Source organism: Phycodurus eques, chromosome 18 (assembly GCF_024500275.1).
Source record: "Phycodurus eques isolate BA_2022a chromosome 18, UOR_Pequ_1.1, whole genome shotgun sequence".
Lineage (NCBI taxonomy): Eukaryota > Metazoa > Chordata > Actinopteri > Syngnathiformes > Syngnathidae > Phycodurus > Phycodurus eques.
Window position 1 is genome coordinate 10,046,208 of NC_084542.1, and position 19,575 is coordinate 10,065,782.

Genomic DNA, 19,575 nt, shown 5'->3' on the forward strand with positions numbered 1-19,575 from the left:
ACTCAAACGTTTCAGTTTCTTGAGCAAAAACACACACTCAGAGACACCAGAGGTTTAAAAGAGGAAACAAACAACATTTGCTTGATGGGTGCATTTTAGTATAGTCAAACCAATAGATCAAACCTTAACGCATGATGTACTTCTGTTCAGGTTCCTACATGTATGTGGACGTGTCTCAGTATGAAGTTGGGGAGAAGGCCAGGTTTCAGCTCCCATTGATGAAGGAGAATGACACGCACTGCATTGACTTCAACTATCTACTCACCAGCGCTGATGGCTCCAGTCCCGGTACACTCAATGTCCTCGTGAAGGTACTGACTTAATTAGATATAGTTTTTCTTTTCTTTTATACATTCACATTATTTTGTGAATATATATCATCATTACTGTATGTGGAAATTGTTTGAAATAATTCTTAACAGTAATTATTCTACACTGTCAACCATAGTGTGTTGATCTTTTTGCAAGATGGGTAAAACAATTCATCAATTCATCTCAATGTACCGGTAACTGCATTTAAATAGTAGTTTTGAAACTGTTTCCCTTCCTAATGACTGCAGGTTAACAAAGGTCCCCTGGCCAACCCTATATGGAATGTAACATCATACACTGGTAACCACTCTACCACCAATCAAATTCTCCTGTGATTAACCTTTCTTACACCATTCACCTCTGACTTTTGTGACTTTTCAGGTAAAGACTGGCTAAAGGCTGAACTGGCGGTCTCCACCTTTTGGCCCAACGAATATCAGGTGAACACCCTTCTCCTTAACCACAAACAGCTGTGTTTGCACGCAGTTCCCTTATTCTGTGTGAGCAAAAAGTATTGTCACACCTGGCCATGACACCTACAGGAAGGGAAAACAATATTGTGTTGTTCTTTGTGGCTTTCACTCTTTTGAAAAGGCCTTCTAAAAATGTTTCGCATGTGATTATATTTTTTATTTTATTATAATTATTTTTTTTAAATCCCCAATGAACTGACCAAAAAAAGTATTGTAAATTTGACACGACACACAGAAGAGTATTGTTAACAAGCCTGCCAAACCAGAATGAATGAAACAAATTGCAAGGTATGCGAAATCAGGCTTCAAAATGATCAAGAATTGATTGCATTTGGTACTAATACAGTGGGGGGAGGGCTGACTCATGCTCGGTGCCCAGCTTGCTTTCATCTGGCCACAGTTTTAGCCACACCCAAAAAATCTGGACAACTGAGGTGGTGAAAAATAGTTTAATGCATCTCAAACTCACTAAATGTTTCGCAGTCTTTGTACATTTTCAGCACTTGCCTTCAAACGAAAATGACTTTACTGGGTCTTTAAAAGTTACACCAAGTGAAGCGTCAATATTGCACCATTTGAATGACCAGAGCGTCCAAGTCAAAGAGATGCATAACCAGAACTCCAATTTGAATCACATTTAAAGCCCTTAAAACACATTTACTTGAATTATGTCTTTTTTGCTGTCAAGTCAATCTGGATAACAGATAATGCCTTGATATGACTGAAATCGTATTCTTGGCTGTTAACGTGGCCTTGTCCATACGTCAATTCATTAATAATATAATAATAATAATCAAAAAGTGTGCCCACAGACTTTTACTTTAGAGTTCACATGGACACGCAGACACTAAACACAACTTGAAAAACAAACAGCTCATCCTGTGAGGCAGGCTGCTGATTTATTTGTGTTGACTGAGGCTCAGGAGGTGACGATCAGGCAAGAAAGACGTAGTGAGAAGCGATTGGGGTGACTGCGTGCATGTACGTCCACTTGCATTTGTGTCAGGAAGTTGGATACCGCTGCTTTATCTTTTATCTTTTTTGGGGGGGATAAGACAGTCTAACTAAAACTATTACGATATTCACACTGGAGTAGTTTAACCCAGTTATCTGTATATTTTTACAATTTTATAGGTCACAGTCGGTATGGTCTGTGCCTGTCTAAATAGTTGTAGGGTGTTGTTGACGTGCGTGTGGCAGATGAATGTCAGTGTCAGGGCATGCACGCACACTTCCTGATTAATATATGCACCCGTGGGACTCAATCACACTACTGTAAAGTGAAGGGTGGAAGAATCTGCCAAATGACCCATCTGGTGCCCCCCATACCCCTCGGTGACTGTGAGAGGAGAAAGCTAGCATGAAACACACGTGTCAACACGTTGTGATTGAAAGTAATCAATTCTTGTTTGCTGAGGGCTTTTGGAGGTTTTTCAGGGTTCTTGGGTCTGAGGTTATGACGGCAACATCTCATGTTCAATCATGGTAAAATGTTAAGTGTAGGTGCACACCCACACATGCACAAATGATAGATTTCACTGATTGTATTCATTTTATTTGTGACCATCTAAAGTAATTTTGGTACTTTTTAACTTCTACAGAATCTTTGATAATAATTACATGACTTTCACCACCATCACCTAAACACTACTCTCCTCACAGATCACCATCGCAAAGTAGATTTGCTCAAGTGAGCCATTAGAATTACTAGTAGTCCAGACAGCTGTGAAACCATGCTTACTGACAGGATGTGAGCAGACCAGCTAGATACTTTTTTTTAAGCTGGTTTGACATCTTATTAAAAGCTCACTCCAGTTATTATTATGCAGAAGTATAACAGTGCACTTTACAGAAAAGGAACGTGGTACAGGTAATAATCAGTAATCATATCAAAGTATTTCAAGTGGACTGATTGCTGTGAGCAACGTAGGAAGAATGATGGGATAGATTGGCAGGGGAGGGTGGAACATGTCACGGGGAAACAGTTCATGGATGCTCTCGCGGTTGATTAATGACAGCAACTGGTTTTCCCTCTCTTGTTCTGAAAGCAGCCCTCTCTCATGTTTTCAACACTGTGTTCTTAAACACTGGGAGCAAACGCATGTAAGTGAGACTGTAAGAAAAGGAGAAATGATTAAAATTTACACCCAAAGTACATTAACTGAAAGAGGTGGTAAAGCCTGCTAGTAATTGTCTTAATTTAATTTTGACCACAATACTATCCCTGGCCTAGTCGTTACCACGTCTGCCTCAGTCGAGAGGGGTAAAGAAGAGGAGCATGCATTGCTTTTCTATGCATACCCATGTTTCCTCCCACATTCCAAAAACATGCATGTCTGGTTAATTGAAGACGCAAAATTGATCTGCCCTGTGATTGGCTGGTGACCAGTCCAGTGTGGACCCTGCCTCTCGCTCAAAGTCACGAAGGATATGCTTCATCTACATGTGACCCTAAAGAGGAGAAGCAGTATAGAAGATAGATGGTTGCTACATGGTTACTGGATTCATTGCTACAAGGGTGGACACTCAAAATGGACACATACACTCGCTATAAGACAGTAGGGCCATGTGAAGAAAGATAATACAGTAAAAATAAAATATATTAAAAATGTTTTGGTGCATAAAAAAAAAAATCCTCAAAATAATGTTCTGTTGCAGTGTTTCCGGTACGACCATTTTATTTTCCAAATACACCGTAATGAGAAAGGAAATGACTTAGCTTCTAGTGTACTTGACTACATATCGTGTTTTAAAAAGTGAATAGCGTCTCAGTAGGCATAGAATGTGTCAAATTGGAGGTCACATTAGCACTACAGTGCGGCCACATAAATGTAGATTGGAAAAAAAAGAAACGCAAGAATGAAATGAAATGGGAAAGGATAATGACAGAGGGTTGGGAGTGGAATGAGAAGCACATAAATATAGGTTTCATTCTACACTCCTATTGCAGTGGCGTCTATTATTTTTTTTTTTTTTTTTTTTTTTTTTTTTTTTTTAATCATTTATCTGTCAGGCATTTTATGTGTACCAAAGGAGATTACTGTGGTCCAACAGGAAGAAACATAATCTTGGAGGGTTGTTGGACTGACTATATGAATCCAAACAGCAGACAGGTAGTAATATTCTTATCTATACCTCCTAAGGGGATCTCACAAATTTCATCTTGTTGCAACTTTACCTAGATCTATCGCTTTTAAATGTAAATAGCAACAGACCCGGAATCTAATAACAAAGGTTTTGCCAGCATCTTTGAATCAGAAGTACAAAATGTATTTCTTTTTGTTTTTGTTTTTACAAGAATTACTGTAATTATAAACACTGTAAATTGGAACCTCCAAAGTCGAACAAAACTAATTTAAGTGTAAACCGAACCATTTAAAAATGAAATTACTTTAAATAAAGTACAAGTACTCACTCTTTGAAGAAACCTGACAGACATACTGGAGAGGTAACAAGAAGAGGTTTACAATACTCGCCTTGTGGCGTGGTATAGGCTCTGCTGGGGTTAATTGAAGTTTTCTACCGTGTCATTTCTCCTCTGCTGTGTGGTACAAGCCTAACACAATTTTTTTCCCCCTGTCCACAGGTCATATTTGAAGCGGAGGTTTCGGACAGGAAAACCGGCTTCATCGTTATAGATGACATTCAGGTGCTCAGCTACCCATGCGGTGAGTCATTAGCATGCCAGCAATTAGTCGTAGTTCGCTGAGTCGACGCTTATAGCTTCGGCCACTAATTAGACTGAACCGGGGATGGTTTTTGTCACAGTTGAGCGGACAGATAAGTGGGAATGAGTAGAAGGTGACTTGGAAGAAGGGGGGGATGCGGCAAGAGGAGACAAGATGTAGTAAAGGAGAGAAATAAAACACGGGAGTAACGACTGCAAGATGGGGGGAGAGAGAAACTGGGGTGAGGGACCGAAGAGAGTGAAGCGGGAAATGAAACGGTATTAGGTCAATCATGGAGAGAAGAGATTCTGACCACTCAGCTCTCTTTCTCTTAATACACACACATCCGCGCGCGCACACGCAGTGAACAGTAGCTGTCTTGTCCTGCGCTGACAGGAAAGTGATGAGGGTCGCGCTCCTTTTTAAATTCATGTTGCGTTCCAAAGCTCTTTCTCTCCTCGGTGTTTCCGCGCTGCCAGAGGCCTCCTCCTAAACCACTTGTGCGGCTGTGTGAGTTCATCTAAAGCCGTAGACAGGCGTCTGCAGGGTGCAAACGGAGGAATAAAAACAATTATAGCCATGTTTCGGCATCTGTCTACTTGCAGCATTGACACATTTTAGCACGGCCTGACTTCTAATAGATACTATTGATTTTAAGTCATAATATGAAAATGTACACTGCATCGCAGTTATCCCGGCTCTGAGGTTGTCAAAATTTGTCGGTAAAGTGACTTGGAAGTGGTGTGAATATTAAGAGAGGAGCAACTCTCAATAGAGAGAAGCAACTTCCACAGTGGATGCATTCATTCTCACAGCTGCAATTCTCTATACACACACGCACACACGCACATGTTTGTGTGTGTACGTCTTTGTGTGTGTGTGTGTGTGTGTGTTGTGTGTGTGTTTTCAGCTGTTATCTATGATTGCAATCACCTCCCTAGAATAAAAATAGCCTCATAGCCTCTTTGGGGGTTCAAAAGGCTTATTCCATACCTTAGTGTGGTGCTTAAGTATTCGAAACTGTGACATTGTGACAGTGATCTTACCAGCCAGTGGCAATGTTGGGCTCAAGTTCCTTCTGAATCCTCTAAAATCTAATCGTAGTAATAGTGAACATATCGCTGCGGGCTAGTAAATGTCTTAAAATGTAGACATTGTTTGTACCTGTGCTGCCCCTGTCTGGAAACAGTGTGCTCTCCACTGAAAGCAAAAGTAGCCAAACATAATCACTGACATTTCCAAAGGTTTAAGCTATAATGTAGCCTGTATCTATTGCTTTTGATTTTGTTTTCTTCAGATAAATCCCCTCATTTCCTGCGCCTGGGAGATGTGGAGGTAAACGCCGGTCAGAATGCCACCTTTCAGTGTATCGCCACTGGGCGCGATACATCCAACAATAAGCTTTGGCTTCAGGTAAAGACACACATAAAAATCGTTTTGGATGTATTTGTGAAATCTTCACGCAGCGCAAGATGACGCCTAGTTAATGGTGGACTCTTTTTCATTTGAAGGTTTTATATTTATGGTTTAGGAGTGTTTTTCATTCAAATATTTTCTATAATTAGGACTTTATTTCTGCGTTAGTAATGGAATTCCATTATAAACCGTACTCTATACCTTCCTAAACCAGGCACATGGATGCTGCATTGGTGGTTAATGGATATAGTGTGTTAAAAATATGTAAATGACAAGTGTAAACAGAATCTATTGAACACACATGCACACACACAATATACTGTAACACACATATAAAGCGAACACTGTTCATTTATGGAATAGTAAATCGACAATTACACCCCAGGCCATACGTAATGGCAACTAACACGATTAAGACTTTAATAGCTGTTGATTTCATTACAGCTCTATTGTGGTCATGACCTTCAAATCTGCTGTCAGTGAGGATGATGTGTGTGTGTGGGGGGGATTTCTGCCCCGACACCTTGATCAAGACAGTTAACCCTTTGCCTGTTCCCATCTCTGCGCTATAGCGGCGAAACGGAGAAGATATCCCCGTTTCTCAGAGGAAGAGCATCAACCACCGAAGATTCTCCGCCTCATTCCATCTCAACGAAGTCACCAATCAGGATCAAGATCTTTATCGCTGCGTCACCCAGTCGGAGCGTGGCTCGGGGGTGTCCAACTTCGCAGGTCTTATTGTCAGAGGTGAGGGTTTATTGAAAATTGGTGTCCAAGGGTGCTGCATATGCTAAAATTTTTAAATGAGTAGAAAAGAGCAAAACTAGAATCAAGTCAGGGCAATCCTGATCTAGCACAGTACCAATACATTCGGGGTGGATATATATATGAATGAGTTAGTTAGTTAGTTAGTCAGTTAGTTGAGACAGATACGCATTTGGCCGATTGCATGGAATCTGTAGTTATCTAGGCAAAATGTAGTGGAGTCCGGCTGTGGTTTGAAATTGGCTATAGAGCTTTGCCGAGCCTAGCTGAGCCTCACTGCTATGTAACAATGCAAAACGGCTCTCTGACAGATACATTTTCAGAAATAGGAAGATGACAAAAGATTTACTTGGTTGTGTCATCACACTGTGTAGGTGGGCAGGCACTCCAGAGAGACCCAAGTATTGGTTTACAAGCAATTAAAAGACGCATTTTTCCTTTTAAGGTCAAAGAACAACAACAAGGCATCAGTTATGGGAAGTTGAGCTGGAGCTACTCCTCTGGGCAGCATTATTCTGATCAATACAATACTGGCATGGAAACAGAGATTTATAACGTTCATAATATAACACATCCATCCATCCATCCATTTTCTGAGCCGCTTCACCTCAGTAGGGTCGCGGGCGTGCTGGAGCCTATCCCAGCTGTCATCGGGCAGGAGGCGGGGTACACCCTGAACTGGTTGCCAGCCAATCGCAGGGCACATAGGAACAAACAACCATTCGCACTCACAGTCATGCCTACGGGCAATTTAGAGTCTCCAATTAATGCATGTTTTTGGGATGTGGGAGAAAACCGTAGTGCCCGGAGAAAACCCACGCAGGCACGGGGAGAACATGCAAACTCCACACAGGTGGGGCCGTGGATTGAACCCTGTAATCGATCAGTGAAAGGAACCCTGTAATCGATCAGTGAAAGGTTGTACATGTAGTCAAATGCCTAATCCCTAATCTACACCATCACATGCAACCAAATCCTGCATGGAGGACCTCCTTGGTGAAAGGAACCCAAAAATGTTTTGAATATAACCTATCAATCACTCTTACATTCGCGGACCAAATCACAGTAATGTTATCATTTTCTTACATGGAACTCAAGACTGGCATACAGCTATCTTTGCCTGATAGAGTACATCCAGCACAATATTGAATAACGGGACCAAGGACCGTGAGTGTTTGTGTGTGGTGGGTGTGTGTATGCGCATGCTTTATCTGTCATGTGCAGTTGACATGTGGTTAATAAGGTGTCAGCGACGTGTTTGCCCCAAGATTCTTTATTCATTCATATTGAATAGCTCACATCTTCAGATTATCTCCCAGGGAGGGCATGGAAACACACAGGCTAAAGGCGGGAGACATTCTGGAGTGACAGAAATGGGGGAGGCGAGTAGAATAGAGGTAGAGAGGGTGAAAAAATGTTAAATGTAAATAGTCAGCTCATTATCCAAAGAATATACCCATATCAGAATGAGGACTATCTCTGAATATATACACAGAGGAACCGTCTCATATTTATTATTCTGCATACGATATGGGAGCAGCGGAAAAAAAACACGAATATGAATATTAACTAACACAGATGAATATGAATATTAACTAACACAGATAACATAGCTTTTGCAATGTCCATCTCAGTGCTTTAACTTTGTAGCAACAAGCAAGATTAAGTCGACTCCCAAGGAAGAGTGACATACATTTAAGCCCTAAATTCTTCAGATCGTGGCCAAATATGCACTTAAATAATTTTATTTGTTGAGTGAAGATTATAACAAAAAGGTGGCAAAGAAGAAGTGTTGAAAGAAAAATATTTGCACCTTTCTGAAGGATCCTGGCAACTTGTACAGTATATGCATCCTTGAGAGGAGGATATCCCAAACTTCAGGAACTAAAATGCCACTGGATAGTCATCGTAAAAAGTTGTATCTTTTGTGTGTGTGTGTGTGTGTGTGATCATCATAACACAGCTTCTTGCAGTCTTTTGCCAGTCTTTTACCCACCAAAATAATCAGTAATCATAATCCACCAAAAAAAAAAAAAAACAATAGCCGCTGTATAGCCAGTAATTATAACCTTAACTTTATATGGAAAAATCCGAAACAAAAAACAAAACAGACGACACAAGTTGATGGTGTTTTCATATAAATACCATTTAAAAAAAAAAAATTTCTTCAATATGTGACAGAGGTAAAAAACTATACTTAAAAACAACAACAACAAATCTAAGTGAGCCACACAGCAGGAGTCTGTTTTCTAATCATGACTGACAGTCATTCGAATGATAATGATGAAAATACATTCAACCTCTGAAAGTGCATTGTATGCCTGAAATCAAGGTGCTCTTTCAAGCTGCGCAAAGATGCATGCTCTAAGGGATATAGGCAAAAAAAAAAAAAAAAGTATTAATCCCATCTGGATGTGCAAAAGGTATCCCAATAAAAAAAATGATAGAGGCTTGTGTGAATGTGGAAGGGGAGCCACTTCATGTTTGTTTATTAGGAATATCAAGACGAGAAGCAGAGGGAAATCAAAGAAATATCGGGAAAAAAATGTACCTTTAAAAAATATGCACAGTTTTATGCAGGATATATGGACAGAAGTAAACTGCATTAATGACTTGTTTACGCTCGGCATCTTAATATTCATCTCCGATTTAAATATATATCCCATTGTGAAATCGGCAAAGGGAGTTTGGGGAAATTAAGCTGGGAGAAATGAATCTATGCTTATCTGGGAAAACAGATGAAAAGAACAAAGGTGCGTTCCCAGATATGACTTGTATACATAAAAAATGTTCAGCAGTGGGACATTGATGCAGCCTTCATTTCCAGAGGCTGCAAGTGGTCCGCTGGGTGACTGTGAGATTGCCTGCAAGCAGGTACACACAAGCCCAGTCCACAGATATTTATGTAGATGACAGAGATGAGCCATTATCTGCTCCCCCGTGTGTGTGTGCGTATCTGTGTGTGTGCCCGCGCGTGCGTGCCAGGGCTGTCAAGATTAGAACCAAGAACACATTTTTACTGGCACAAATGCATGATGGGAGATATGACGTGGGATTCCCACATCACTCCGGTGTAGATGTTTTTGTCTTTTGCAAGCAGGGAGAATGACAAACATTTTGTTTAGCAAGTCATTTGTTGACAGCTTTTATGTTTGTTCATCAATGTTCAATTTAGCTCACAAAATGTCTTACTATAAATTGCTTGCTTGAACTTGTGGGGAAAAGTAGGAAAACAGGTAAATAATGTCACTAGCCACAGGCATTGATGGTAGCATAATAGTTAGGCTAATAAACATTGAAAGGTTACAACAAAGTTGGAGAGAAGGAAAAAAAAAAAAGTTAATTTCATGTAAATAGCCATAATCTTATGAGAAAAATGTCAATGTTACAGGGAAAACATCAGGATGTTCTGACAAAACTTGCAATGTTAAAAGAATAATGTCATGATGTTACAAGACAAAGTCAGTTATGAGAATCACGTCATAATCCTATGAGAAAAAAGTCAGAATGTTAACAGGATAAATTGCAACATTTAGATAATAAAGATGCAATGTTGTGAGGATAAAGGCATAATGTTACAAGAATAAAGTTATACATTTATGACAGTAAAGTTACAACGTTATGAGAAAAAGTGGTAATGTTAGCAGAATTAAGACTAAAGTCAAAATGTTACAAAAATTATGTTTTTGAGGGAAAACATCAAATTGTGAAGAGAACATTTAGAATGTTACAAGAAAAAAGTCAGCATAAACTCAGAATGTGACAGGAGTAAAGTTGGAATGTTGCAAAAGTGAACTTGGGGTTTTTCGAGACTGAAGCGAAAATGTGATGAAAATAGTCAACTTTTATGAGAATAACGTCGGAATGTTTTGAAAAAAACATTGCTTATGTTATGAGAATAATGTCAACTGTATGAGAAAAAATTCTAAAGGGAAAAATGTGCAATGTTAGAATGAGAGTTAAGTGGTAATGCACAAGAATATAGTTAGAATGTTATGATGATGAATATAAATCACAATGTTGTGAGGAAAAAACTGAAGAAAAAAAGTCACAATCCTTTAAGAAGAATGTGACAATGACCTAATTCTCGTCCTTTTTTTTGTAGATTGTGATGTCACCAGCAATCATCTTTATTCTCTTAAATTGTACTTAAATCATACTGCAATTTTGCACCGTGTACACACAGCCCCGGTCCACAGATATTTATGTAGATGACAGAGATGAGACATTATCAGCTCCAACGTGTGTGTGTGTGTGTGAGTGTGTGTGTGTGCGAGTGTATGTATATAAGTGAAAGAAACGGTTATATATATATTAGTGTACAGTGTATGTTTGTGTTTGTCAGTAGTTGTTTTGTCAGAGTGCAGCGCTAATAAAGTCTTGCCCTCTGGTTCCTGCAGTGACAGAGCACATCATCATGACACACACACACACACACACACACACACACACACACACACTCACTGCAATGCCAGCTTGCATTATACACAAGCCATGGCCCAAAAAGATCCTGCAATATTACTGTCACACGCACGCACACATGCAAACTTGAATCCATACAGCTGTCCTTTACCTGTATTGGAATACTTCTAAATGTTGTTTGTACTCTTATAATCTGAAACGTGTTTGCTCATCCAAGTGATCGTGACAGCTGGAGCTCCAGGTGCTTCAAGAGTGGAGGGAATCTTTGCGCTCTCCAATTGTTGATCCGTCACCGGTATGCGCACATCCTCTGATGTTGTGGAGGTCGCATGTCCTCCAGTGCATCCAGAGTGATGTCAGCAGTGCTTTGTGGAAACGTAACTTTATTGACAAGGTTGCTGACTTTGGACGCTGATGGCTCGTGGGCTCAAGTCAACAACACTGTTGTACTGTTTTTCTCTGTTTTTCCTGCTTATCCTAGTTGTGCTTTTTTTTCTTCCGTTTTTATCCTTAAGTCGTGGCCTTCTTTCTTTTGTCCTTATTTTGTTGCTTTTAAATGTTCTATTTATTCTTTCTTTTCTTTTTTCAGATTGTTCTTTTACACTTTCCTTCAATTCCGTCATTCTTTATTCCATTCCCCTTTCTCTGTTCTGCTTCCATTTGTTCTTTTTTTTTTATCATTTCTTGTTTGTTCTTATTTATCTTTAGAATTTGTATCAATTTGAATCAATTGTATTCCTTTTCCCTTTTTCTGTGTTAGAAAAACAAATGAGATGAAATTGCTTTTCTCATTTTTCTTTCAGTTTCTGATTTCTGTTTTGTTCTTCTGATTGGGAAGAAAATCTAATCACGTTGGAAGGAATTTAGAGAAAAGTTGAAAGACGAATGAAATAAGGAAAAAATAATCTGCAGAATAATTAGAGAAAATAATACATGAAGAAATTCTGGAATTAGTGACAAAAGGAGGGCAATAGTTAAGATAAGAAGGGAGGAAGTCTTCTGTCTTTGTTTCACTCCAAGAATCATTAAATGAATCATGCGATGACATTTTTCCAGTATTTGTTTACTTATTATCATTTACATGTGACCCCAAAACTGATTCACACATGATTAATAATACAAAAGTGTGTGACAACAAACCCATCTCACCACATCAACACCATTGATGATTTGTTATGTTTTTAGGGCAACTGTACAAATGTCAAATAATGAAAAAAGGCTGAAAATAAAAAGAGAGAAACCAACTTCAGCACTGCTTTCTCTGGCGTCACATGATGACCCACTTAAATATCTTAATGTTTTATTTTTTTTTGTCTATGTTTTAGATTAGTCACTAGGTTTTTAAGTAACACACAAAGTTGCATTCAGGATAACGCACAGAAGATTAAACTGTTTTAATGCATGAATCCTTTTGATTTTATTACCCATTTTATTGTCATCTTGTTTTTTTATTTGACGCCGTCGCGGGCTGACACATTGCTGACGTCATCAGTTTTCAGAAGTAGCTTCAACATTCATTATATGAATTCAAGCCTGCACACTGTCAAACTGCAGTGTTTCATGTGTTGCTAAAGAGACGTCTTTTCAGCCTGACAGCCGCATTCAGCACACATTCAAATGCACTGTAACACAAACATAAACAAACGTGCATATGCACACAGGGAGAAGAGATGTGATAGGAAGTGCGTGGTGTTATTAAAAGTAGTGCTAAAACAGTGAACCCACGCATACACACGCACACCAACACACAATTTTCTTTTGATTAGGCTGCAGAACAATCACATTTTTCTGTAACGACAGTGAGCGAGACAGATGGTATCTATTTGATTTACTGAAGGTGAGTTAGATGTGCATAAGTGTGTGTGCAGGGGGTATTTTTTCACATTAAGTTTTTGAGGTACAGGGTGTCAATTCGATGGTTTATTAATACTAGTAATTAGGGAAGGGCGAGTACTGATACCAGGGGTCGGTATCATTTCAACGTAATGGGTACTCGTGAAGGGTGCCGATACCAGCCACAATACAAATACTGAGGAAAGAAAAATCTGACATTGTGTAAGTCCTTCTCGCCAGTAGTTGGCGCTACACTGCGGCAGGTTCGACATCGGTGAATCATCATGTGCGTCAGAAAGAGGTCTTTTCTTAAAATTATGTCATTGCGTTAAAAAATAAAAAACATGCTTGAGTAATGCCATGTGTTATACAGTGTCAATAAATACAGCATTATTACCTTTGTAAAGGCACATTGCATTTGATGATGCAGGTCAACTTATGATTTTATTATTTAAAACCATTAAAAAATGGTAGAATAAATCACGACATTATCGCCTCTATGTAGCCGCTACTGTTCTTCAAAGCCTTTTCGATTTCATCGACTGAAGATAGATAGAAGATAGTCTTTTGATGAGCTGCATCTTCAAAAGGTTGCGCTTGCTTTAATATTATGATTATAATTCAATGCAGCTATACACTAAGCCAAGGAAACTGAACCGATGCATAAAACATCACATCTACTATCTGCCATTTGAAATGAAATTAAAATTTAAAAAAAGATAAATTTAGCACTGTTTAGTGAGGAACAACCAGTACAGACAATGGATGGATGGATAGTTAAACATCATTGTAAAATCTAATCAGATCAAGTAATTAGTTGTGTGTGTAAGCGCTTGACAGCTAAAAGTATCTTGTCCTAGCTGACATCTGTGGTCTCTCTTGGTGCTCTTGTTTGAATTATGTTGCACTTTTTATCACTGCGACTACAGTACATCCCCAGATTCTCCTGTTTCTTTTGTTACCTTATTTTAGTGTGTTCTGTCATTCCCATGTGACTCTCTGAAGCTTTCTTTATGTTGATCCTATTCATTGTTTTCTCTCCGCAGAGCCTCCACACCCCATAGCCCCACCGCAGCTGCTCGGCGTTGGGCCTACCTACCTGCTGATTCAGCTCAATGCCAATTCCATTTTTGGAGATGGCCCTATTATACTTAAAGAGGTTTGTAATGGCTTATTTAAGTTATTCTGCATTTTATTTTAATTTTTGCGTAGTGAATCTGTTATCAAGCTTTTGTATCAGAATTCAGATATTTTCAAAACAGAAATCGACACAAAAATATGTTTCATATAGCTCATGTTGAATTACTGAACATTAATTTTCCAAAGGTGGAGTACCGTATGACATCAGGCAGTTGGATAGAGACTCATGCAGTCAACTCCCCCAACTATAAGTTATGGCATCTCGACCCAGACACCGAGTACGAGATCCGAGTCTTGCTCACCCGACCGGGAGAGGGCGGGACAGGCAAATCCGGACCACCGCTGATTACACGGACCAAGTGTGCAGGTAGGAAACAACGAAAAATACATATTCAACATTATATGTACATGCACATTCATTTATAGTAGGTAAGCAAGTGAATTGAAGTTTACTCTAAATATACTGTATATGACACAAGTTTCCTTGTGCCTACTACAGCACTTAATTTTGCCTGAATTACGGCAAGACACGATTAGAGATGAAATAGGGTCATCATTTCATATCACGAACAAAATGATCAAGATTATCAATGATATTATATATATTATTATTATTATAAGAAATCTAAAACAAACAAAATTACAGATACACACACCAAAATCCTTGCAAAATGTTTGATGTTGAATACAAAAAATGTCATCAGCTGCCCTATGTACTGCTGTAAACAGCAACAGCAAAGTGAATTGAACACCCCATAACTATGCAGGACAATAGTGATACTGTAATTTCTTGTGTATAATGCACATTTTTTCCCCCCCAAAAATGTGAAAAGTCAATAGTGCGCATTACACATAGGTATAGGGGAAAATGGATAAAAAACTTTCCAATTTCATAAATATATGCCATCATCTACAGTTTATGAAAAAGCTGTACACTTTCATTCCAAAATGCCACCACCCACTAGAGGTTAAGAGAAAGGTTTACACTTTCATTCATTCTAATATACCACCAGTCACCTAGTGGATATGAAAAAGGTGTACCCTACGCTTTCATTCCAATATGACAGGGGTACGTATGACTGCATATATCTACAGTTGTGCTCATAAGTTTACATACCCTGGCAGAATTTGTGAAGTATATATATTTTTTAAATATGACTAATGACTGAACAACCACCATCATTCATTTCTTTATGGTTATGTTTTGTTTAATGATAATGCTTTTCTGAAATGCTTGACCGTTTAATTTGAATTCCATTAAAATAAAATTAAATACGTTTCGCCTGGCCCTTCATGTTTTCTTTAAAGAATTGTACACATCTTACAAATTCTGCTTTGGTAATCAAACAAATGAGCACCACTGTGTGTTTTCTCATTTACTAAATAAAAGTAGGGCTGTGAACTTTCAAAATAAGAGCACATAAATAAGCACGTAAGAAAGTATTATGTGTTATGTATTATGAAGTGCTTCACTTCAGAATAATTCTTTGAAAAATACAGATACTTAGTTTTGATCATATGGGTAGAAGCAAAATCATGCATTGTAAAAATGCATTATACATAGGTAGAAGGGATTTCCAGAATTTTGAGGTCAACTTTGGGGGTGCGTATTATACATGGGTGCGCATTATGCACGAGAAATTGTGGTATATAATAGTGGTGGGATATAAATTTAATGAACGCAATCCTAATAAGTGGTATTTTTAATAAAGCGTAATCATAGCAATATAATTTCAGGCTGACCATATTCGCGAAGCAGTACGTCCTAAATTCAAGATGGCTATATTTAAACTTAAATTACTTTTTGTCAACTCAAGTGCATTTATCCAGTTGTTAGTCATTCATGCTTGAGGCTCCAGACTGGGCTTTATCTGCTTGTTAAGGGCTAATTCCTCATTTTCCCCTCCTGTGTGTAAATGAGTGGACACAGACACTGGTTATGGCACACCTAGCTCCACCTATGATGAGGTGGCAGCTTGCAGTTTGGATTGAACACAAACCCCCCTAATACCGTAAGATAATAAACATTTGAAACAGTAAATATAACCATTGATATTTTATCACGTGCAAAATTTGTCATAATCAATTATTATGCCCATCTCTGCAACAAACAAGCACAATCACATACATTTTCACAATGTATTTACATAAGGATTGATATTTGTTTGTGCATCTAGCGTCAAAACTCACTGAAACCTCATAGACTCACTCTTAGACTTGCTCCAGCTTCATGTCTTTCACATCACCCCTCTCTTCTCTTTCTTCATTCCATATTATTCTCTCGGTGGATCAATAGACAGAGGGCACAAACTCTGTCTGACATTTGTCGAAATAAACGTGTGAAATAAAAACACAGCTGGCCTGGGGGAGAGGCACAGAGCGAGGGAGACTCAGAAGAAAAGCAATTAGAAACAGAATGATGCGGCAGTGATGGGAGATGATGAAAATACACAGGAGTGAAAGTGCGCATGCGGCGAGAGGGGTGTGAGAATGATGAAACTTGTGAAGGAAAATGAAAAACAGATGAAAATTCATAACTGCAGGGCCTGACTGATGTCCGCCAACCGATGTTTATGTGTGTGTGGGTGCGTGCGTGCGTGTTATTGCCTGTGTTTATTGAAAGTGAGGGACTTCTTACACGCGACTCGTGTATTGAGTAGTTTCCTTTTGGACGGAGTGGAAATTCATCTTCTTGTGACTCACAGGTTTGCGTGAACGATGGTAATCATTGTAATCTATACCATGTGTGGCTATCAGTCCAACAGCATACAATGGAGTAATGAATTCACTTGAAATGAACCCCTTTGTCCACTAAGTAGAAGACATTTGTGGAGCTTGTTGTAAGAACTATTGCTGAGAGGTGCAGTATTTGACTGCATGAATGCGTCCTCAGGTCAAATATGAATTCCCACTTGGATAGATATCAACTTTTTATAAACCATAAATACGAAATAGTTCCTTGATGATCTACAGGTGGATAATACAGTAAACTCCCATGAGTCATGGGGGTTACGTTTCAGACCCAACCGCAATAGGTGAAAATAGACTTTTTTTGGGGGGGGAGGGTTTTACCCCACCCACATGCTTTACATATGTATAGAAAATACTGTGCGGATTGTAGCGTTTGTGTACATGTACAGTATGTGCCTCGCAGGGCCTGGTTGGGTGGCGTGAGACACCGGCGAATCTGTGTGTGAGTGTCACAACGATATGTGGCTAAAAGCAGCTTCTATTTGAGTGTTTGTATTTTAACTGTTCTCTCGGCCTTCAATAAACGGCTGAAAAGTGCATCGGCTCTCCATTCCCACTCGCGAGGGTGTTACAGTAAGTACTTTAAAACGCTAAAAAAGCAATCGCTTGAAAAAGTGATATAGTGGTGGTGCGAACGATGAACCGCGATATACCAGGCGAACAATGTAGTCAGGCCTGTCAACTGACATCCCCTAACGATGCACTTTACTACTACAACTGAATCGCGAAAGTCAACACAATTCGTTCTGGAACGTTGGTCAACCTTTTGATTTGTTAAGATCAGATTTAGAAAATACAATTCCACAAAGTAACAAACATAAAAATGTTGCATTTCAAAGTCCAGTTGTTGGCATTATAACTGTCGTCTATTTGCGCACTGATAGATAGATATCTAGCTAGATCGATACTTTATTCAACCCGTGAGGTAAATTAGACCAGGAATTAAACCTGGACCACGGCAGTAAGAGCGCAAAATACTAACCACTAGACCATCAGGTGAAGTGTAGATTTAAAGTAGCATTTTCCAATTCTTAATTGTCAGTGTAAAAACAAGTTGAAGAAGACTGTTAGTCAAAACAATGAAACTTTGTGCTTGGTCAAATTGTACAATATTTAGAAGTTCCACTGCATCCTCAACAAGGATGACAGATGTGAACGAGCTAAGGATTAGTTGATTTGCATTGAAGTGATTTGACTGAACAAATCTTTTCCCTACCCAAAGCCACCCCTGACATCATCATCAAATGTCGCGTTGAAGGAGTACATGAAACGGACTAGCGTATTCCATATGCTAAACAGCATGCTTTCTGACTTTAATATTGAAATTATGTCACACCGTTTATTTATTTTTTTTGGTGAGCATACGGACAAATGCACACAAACGTCCCTGGATGTAGAATTGTGCTTGTATGCATCCTGGTGCACACAATCCAGTAGGAATGTTATTTAAATGGTAATGATGCCTTTGCTTTCTCTGTTTGGTTAAATTTGTCTTATCCCACCACCTGTAGATTACTGAATATGTAACACAAAACCTTAAAGGCAAACACATGCAAAAGACGGACAGATAAAACTCTTAATACGCAGCTATATAATATAATAATAGTTGAGTCGAGTACCAATTAAGTTAATTATATACCGTCACAAATGTTGAGATGACAGTAATTATTCCATCTTCATGGCAATTTTTCTTCATTTTATATCTTTGCTCCTTTTTGTGCCCCACACACCAATTTTCTCGATTTTCCCTCTGCGGTGATTTATTACTCTTGTCGGAAGAGTGAAAAATAATAGAGTTGGCGTGAAGAGTTTGTAGTTGATGAAGTGGCTTTTAATCCAAGAGCCTGAATTTCCAAAGTGTCTTGGTGTGAGCTGGTTTTGTCAAAAACACACACAGCCATGAACATAAATTCATGCTTGGAAGGATTCACACACACACATGCACACAGACACACAAAGTACAGGTGTGTTGCAGTATTTTTGCTATTGCGGCACAAGCTCAGCATCACATGGATTAATGGAAAATTTGAAGTGCACAAGTCGCATATCTCTTCACACAAGCACATATACCAGGACCACACAATATATCACTTGTGCTTCTTTATAGTTGAGTCTGCAGTCAAGTTTTTTCTGTTAAAAGTCCTTTAAAAAGCAGCCATAACATTTGCACTTTACTCACCGGATATGCTCTACTTTTAAATCATTTTCTGCCGGCGGAATTAAATCTGTCCCGGGGCGTAGCATTGTGCTATTTGATCAGAAAACACATCTAAGATCAACTAAGTGGCTTTTTAATTTATAAATGAGCATTTCATTTTTCCTTATCTCAGCTGAGTCATTCTACTGTTGACCTCTTGAAGGCTGTCCTAATTACACACAATATAATCAATCCCTGCCGAGGCAAATGTGGATGAAAGCTTGCAATGTGCAAATCTGCATCTTTAGGGCCCATGGAGAGCAGAGATGTTTAGGAGAGTGGGCCCTAAACGGAATGAGTGACTTTTGTTTCTTCCTCGTGACAGTGGAAGGATTACCAAGAACTAATTGGACAGATTAACTTTGGATTTGGCTGCATCTCCCGTCAACTCTTTCTGCTTCCTCCCACTCTCATCCTCTCTCCCGATTTTCTTCAAAAGCACTTTTATTCTATGGGCCTCTGGCTGCACACATCCTGGCTTCTCTCTCTGGTTTCTGTTGAGAGAATTTAGTTTTTTATCCTTAGTGTCTTTCAGTCCACCACCTTTGTTTTCTGTTTTTTATACCAACCTCTGGGTTCGGCTGATATGACGCCCGCC

The 19,575-nt window shown here is 39.0% G+C and overlaps 1 protein-coding gene across 17 annotated transcripts in view; it reads left to right on the top strand.

Moving 5' to 3' along the window:
* ptprk (protein tyrosine phosphatase receptor type K) overlaps positions 1 to 19,575 on the top strand; it is a 99,193-nt gene that overhangs the window by 46,884 nt on the left and 32,734 nt on the right. For all 17 annotated transcript variants that reach the window (XM_061705014.1, XM_061705011.1, XM_061705013.1 and 14 more), the window contains 8 exons: positions 151 to 311; positions 561 to 612; positions 694 to 752; positions 4,372 to 4,453; positions 5,751 to 5,866; positions 6,442 to 6,616; positions 13,936 to 14,048; positions 14,216 to 14,396. In XM_061705014.1, coding sequence (XP_061560998.1) covers positions 151 to 311; positions 561 to 612; positions 694 to 752; positions 4,372 to 4,453; positions 5,751 to 5,866; positions 6,442 to 6,616; positions 13,936 to 14,048; positions 14,216 to 14,396 — 939 coding nt within the window. The remainder of the gene's footprint in view (positions 1 to 150; positions 312 to 560; positions 613 to 693; positions 753 to 4,371; positions 4,454 to 5,750; positions 5,867 to 6,441; positions 6,617 to 13,935; positions 14,049 to 14,215; positions 14,397 to 19,575) is intronic.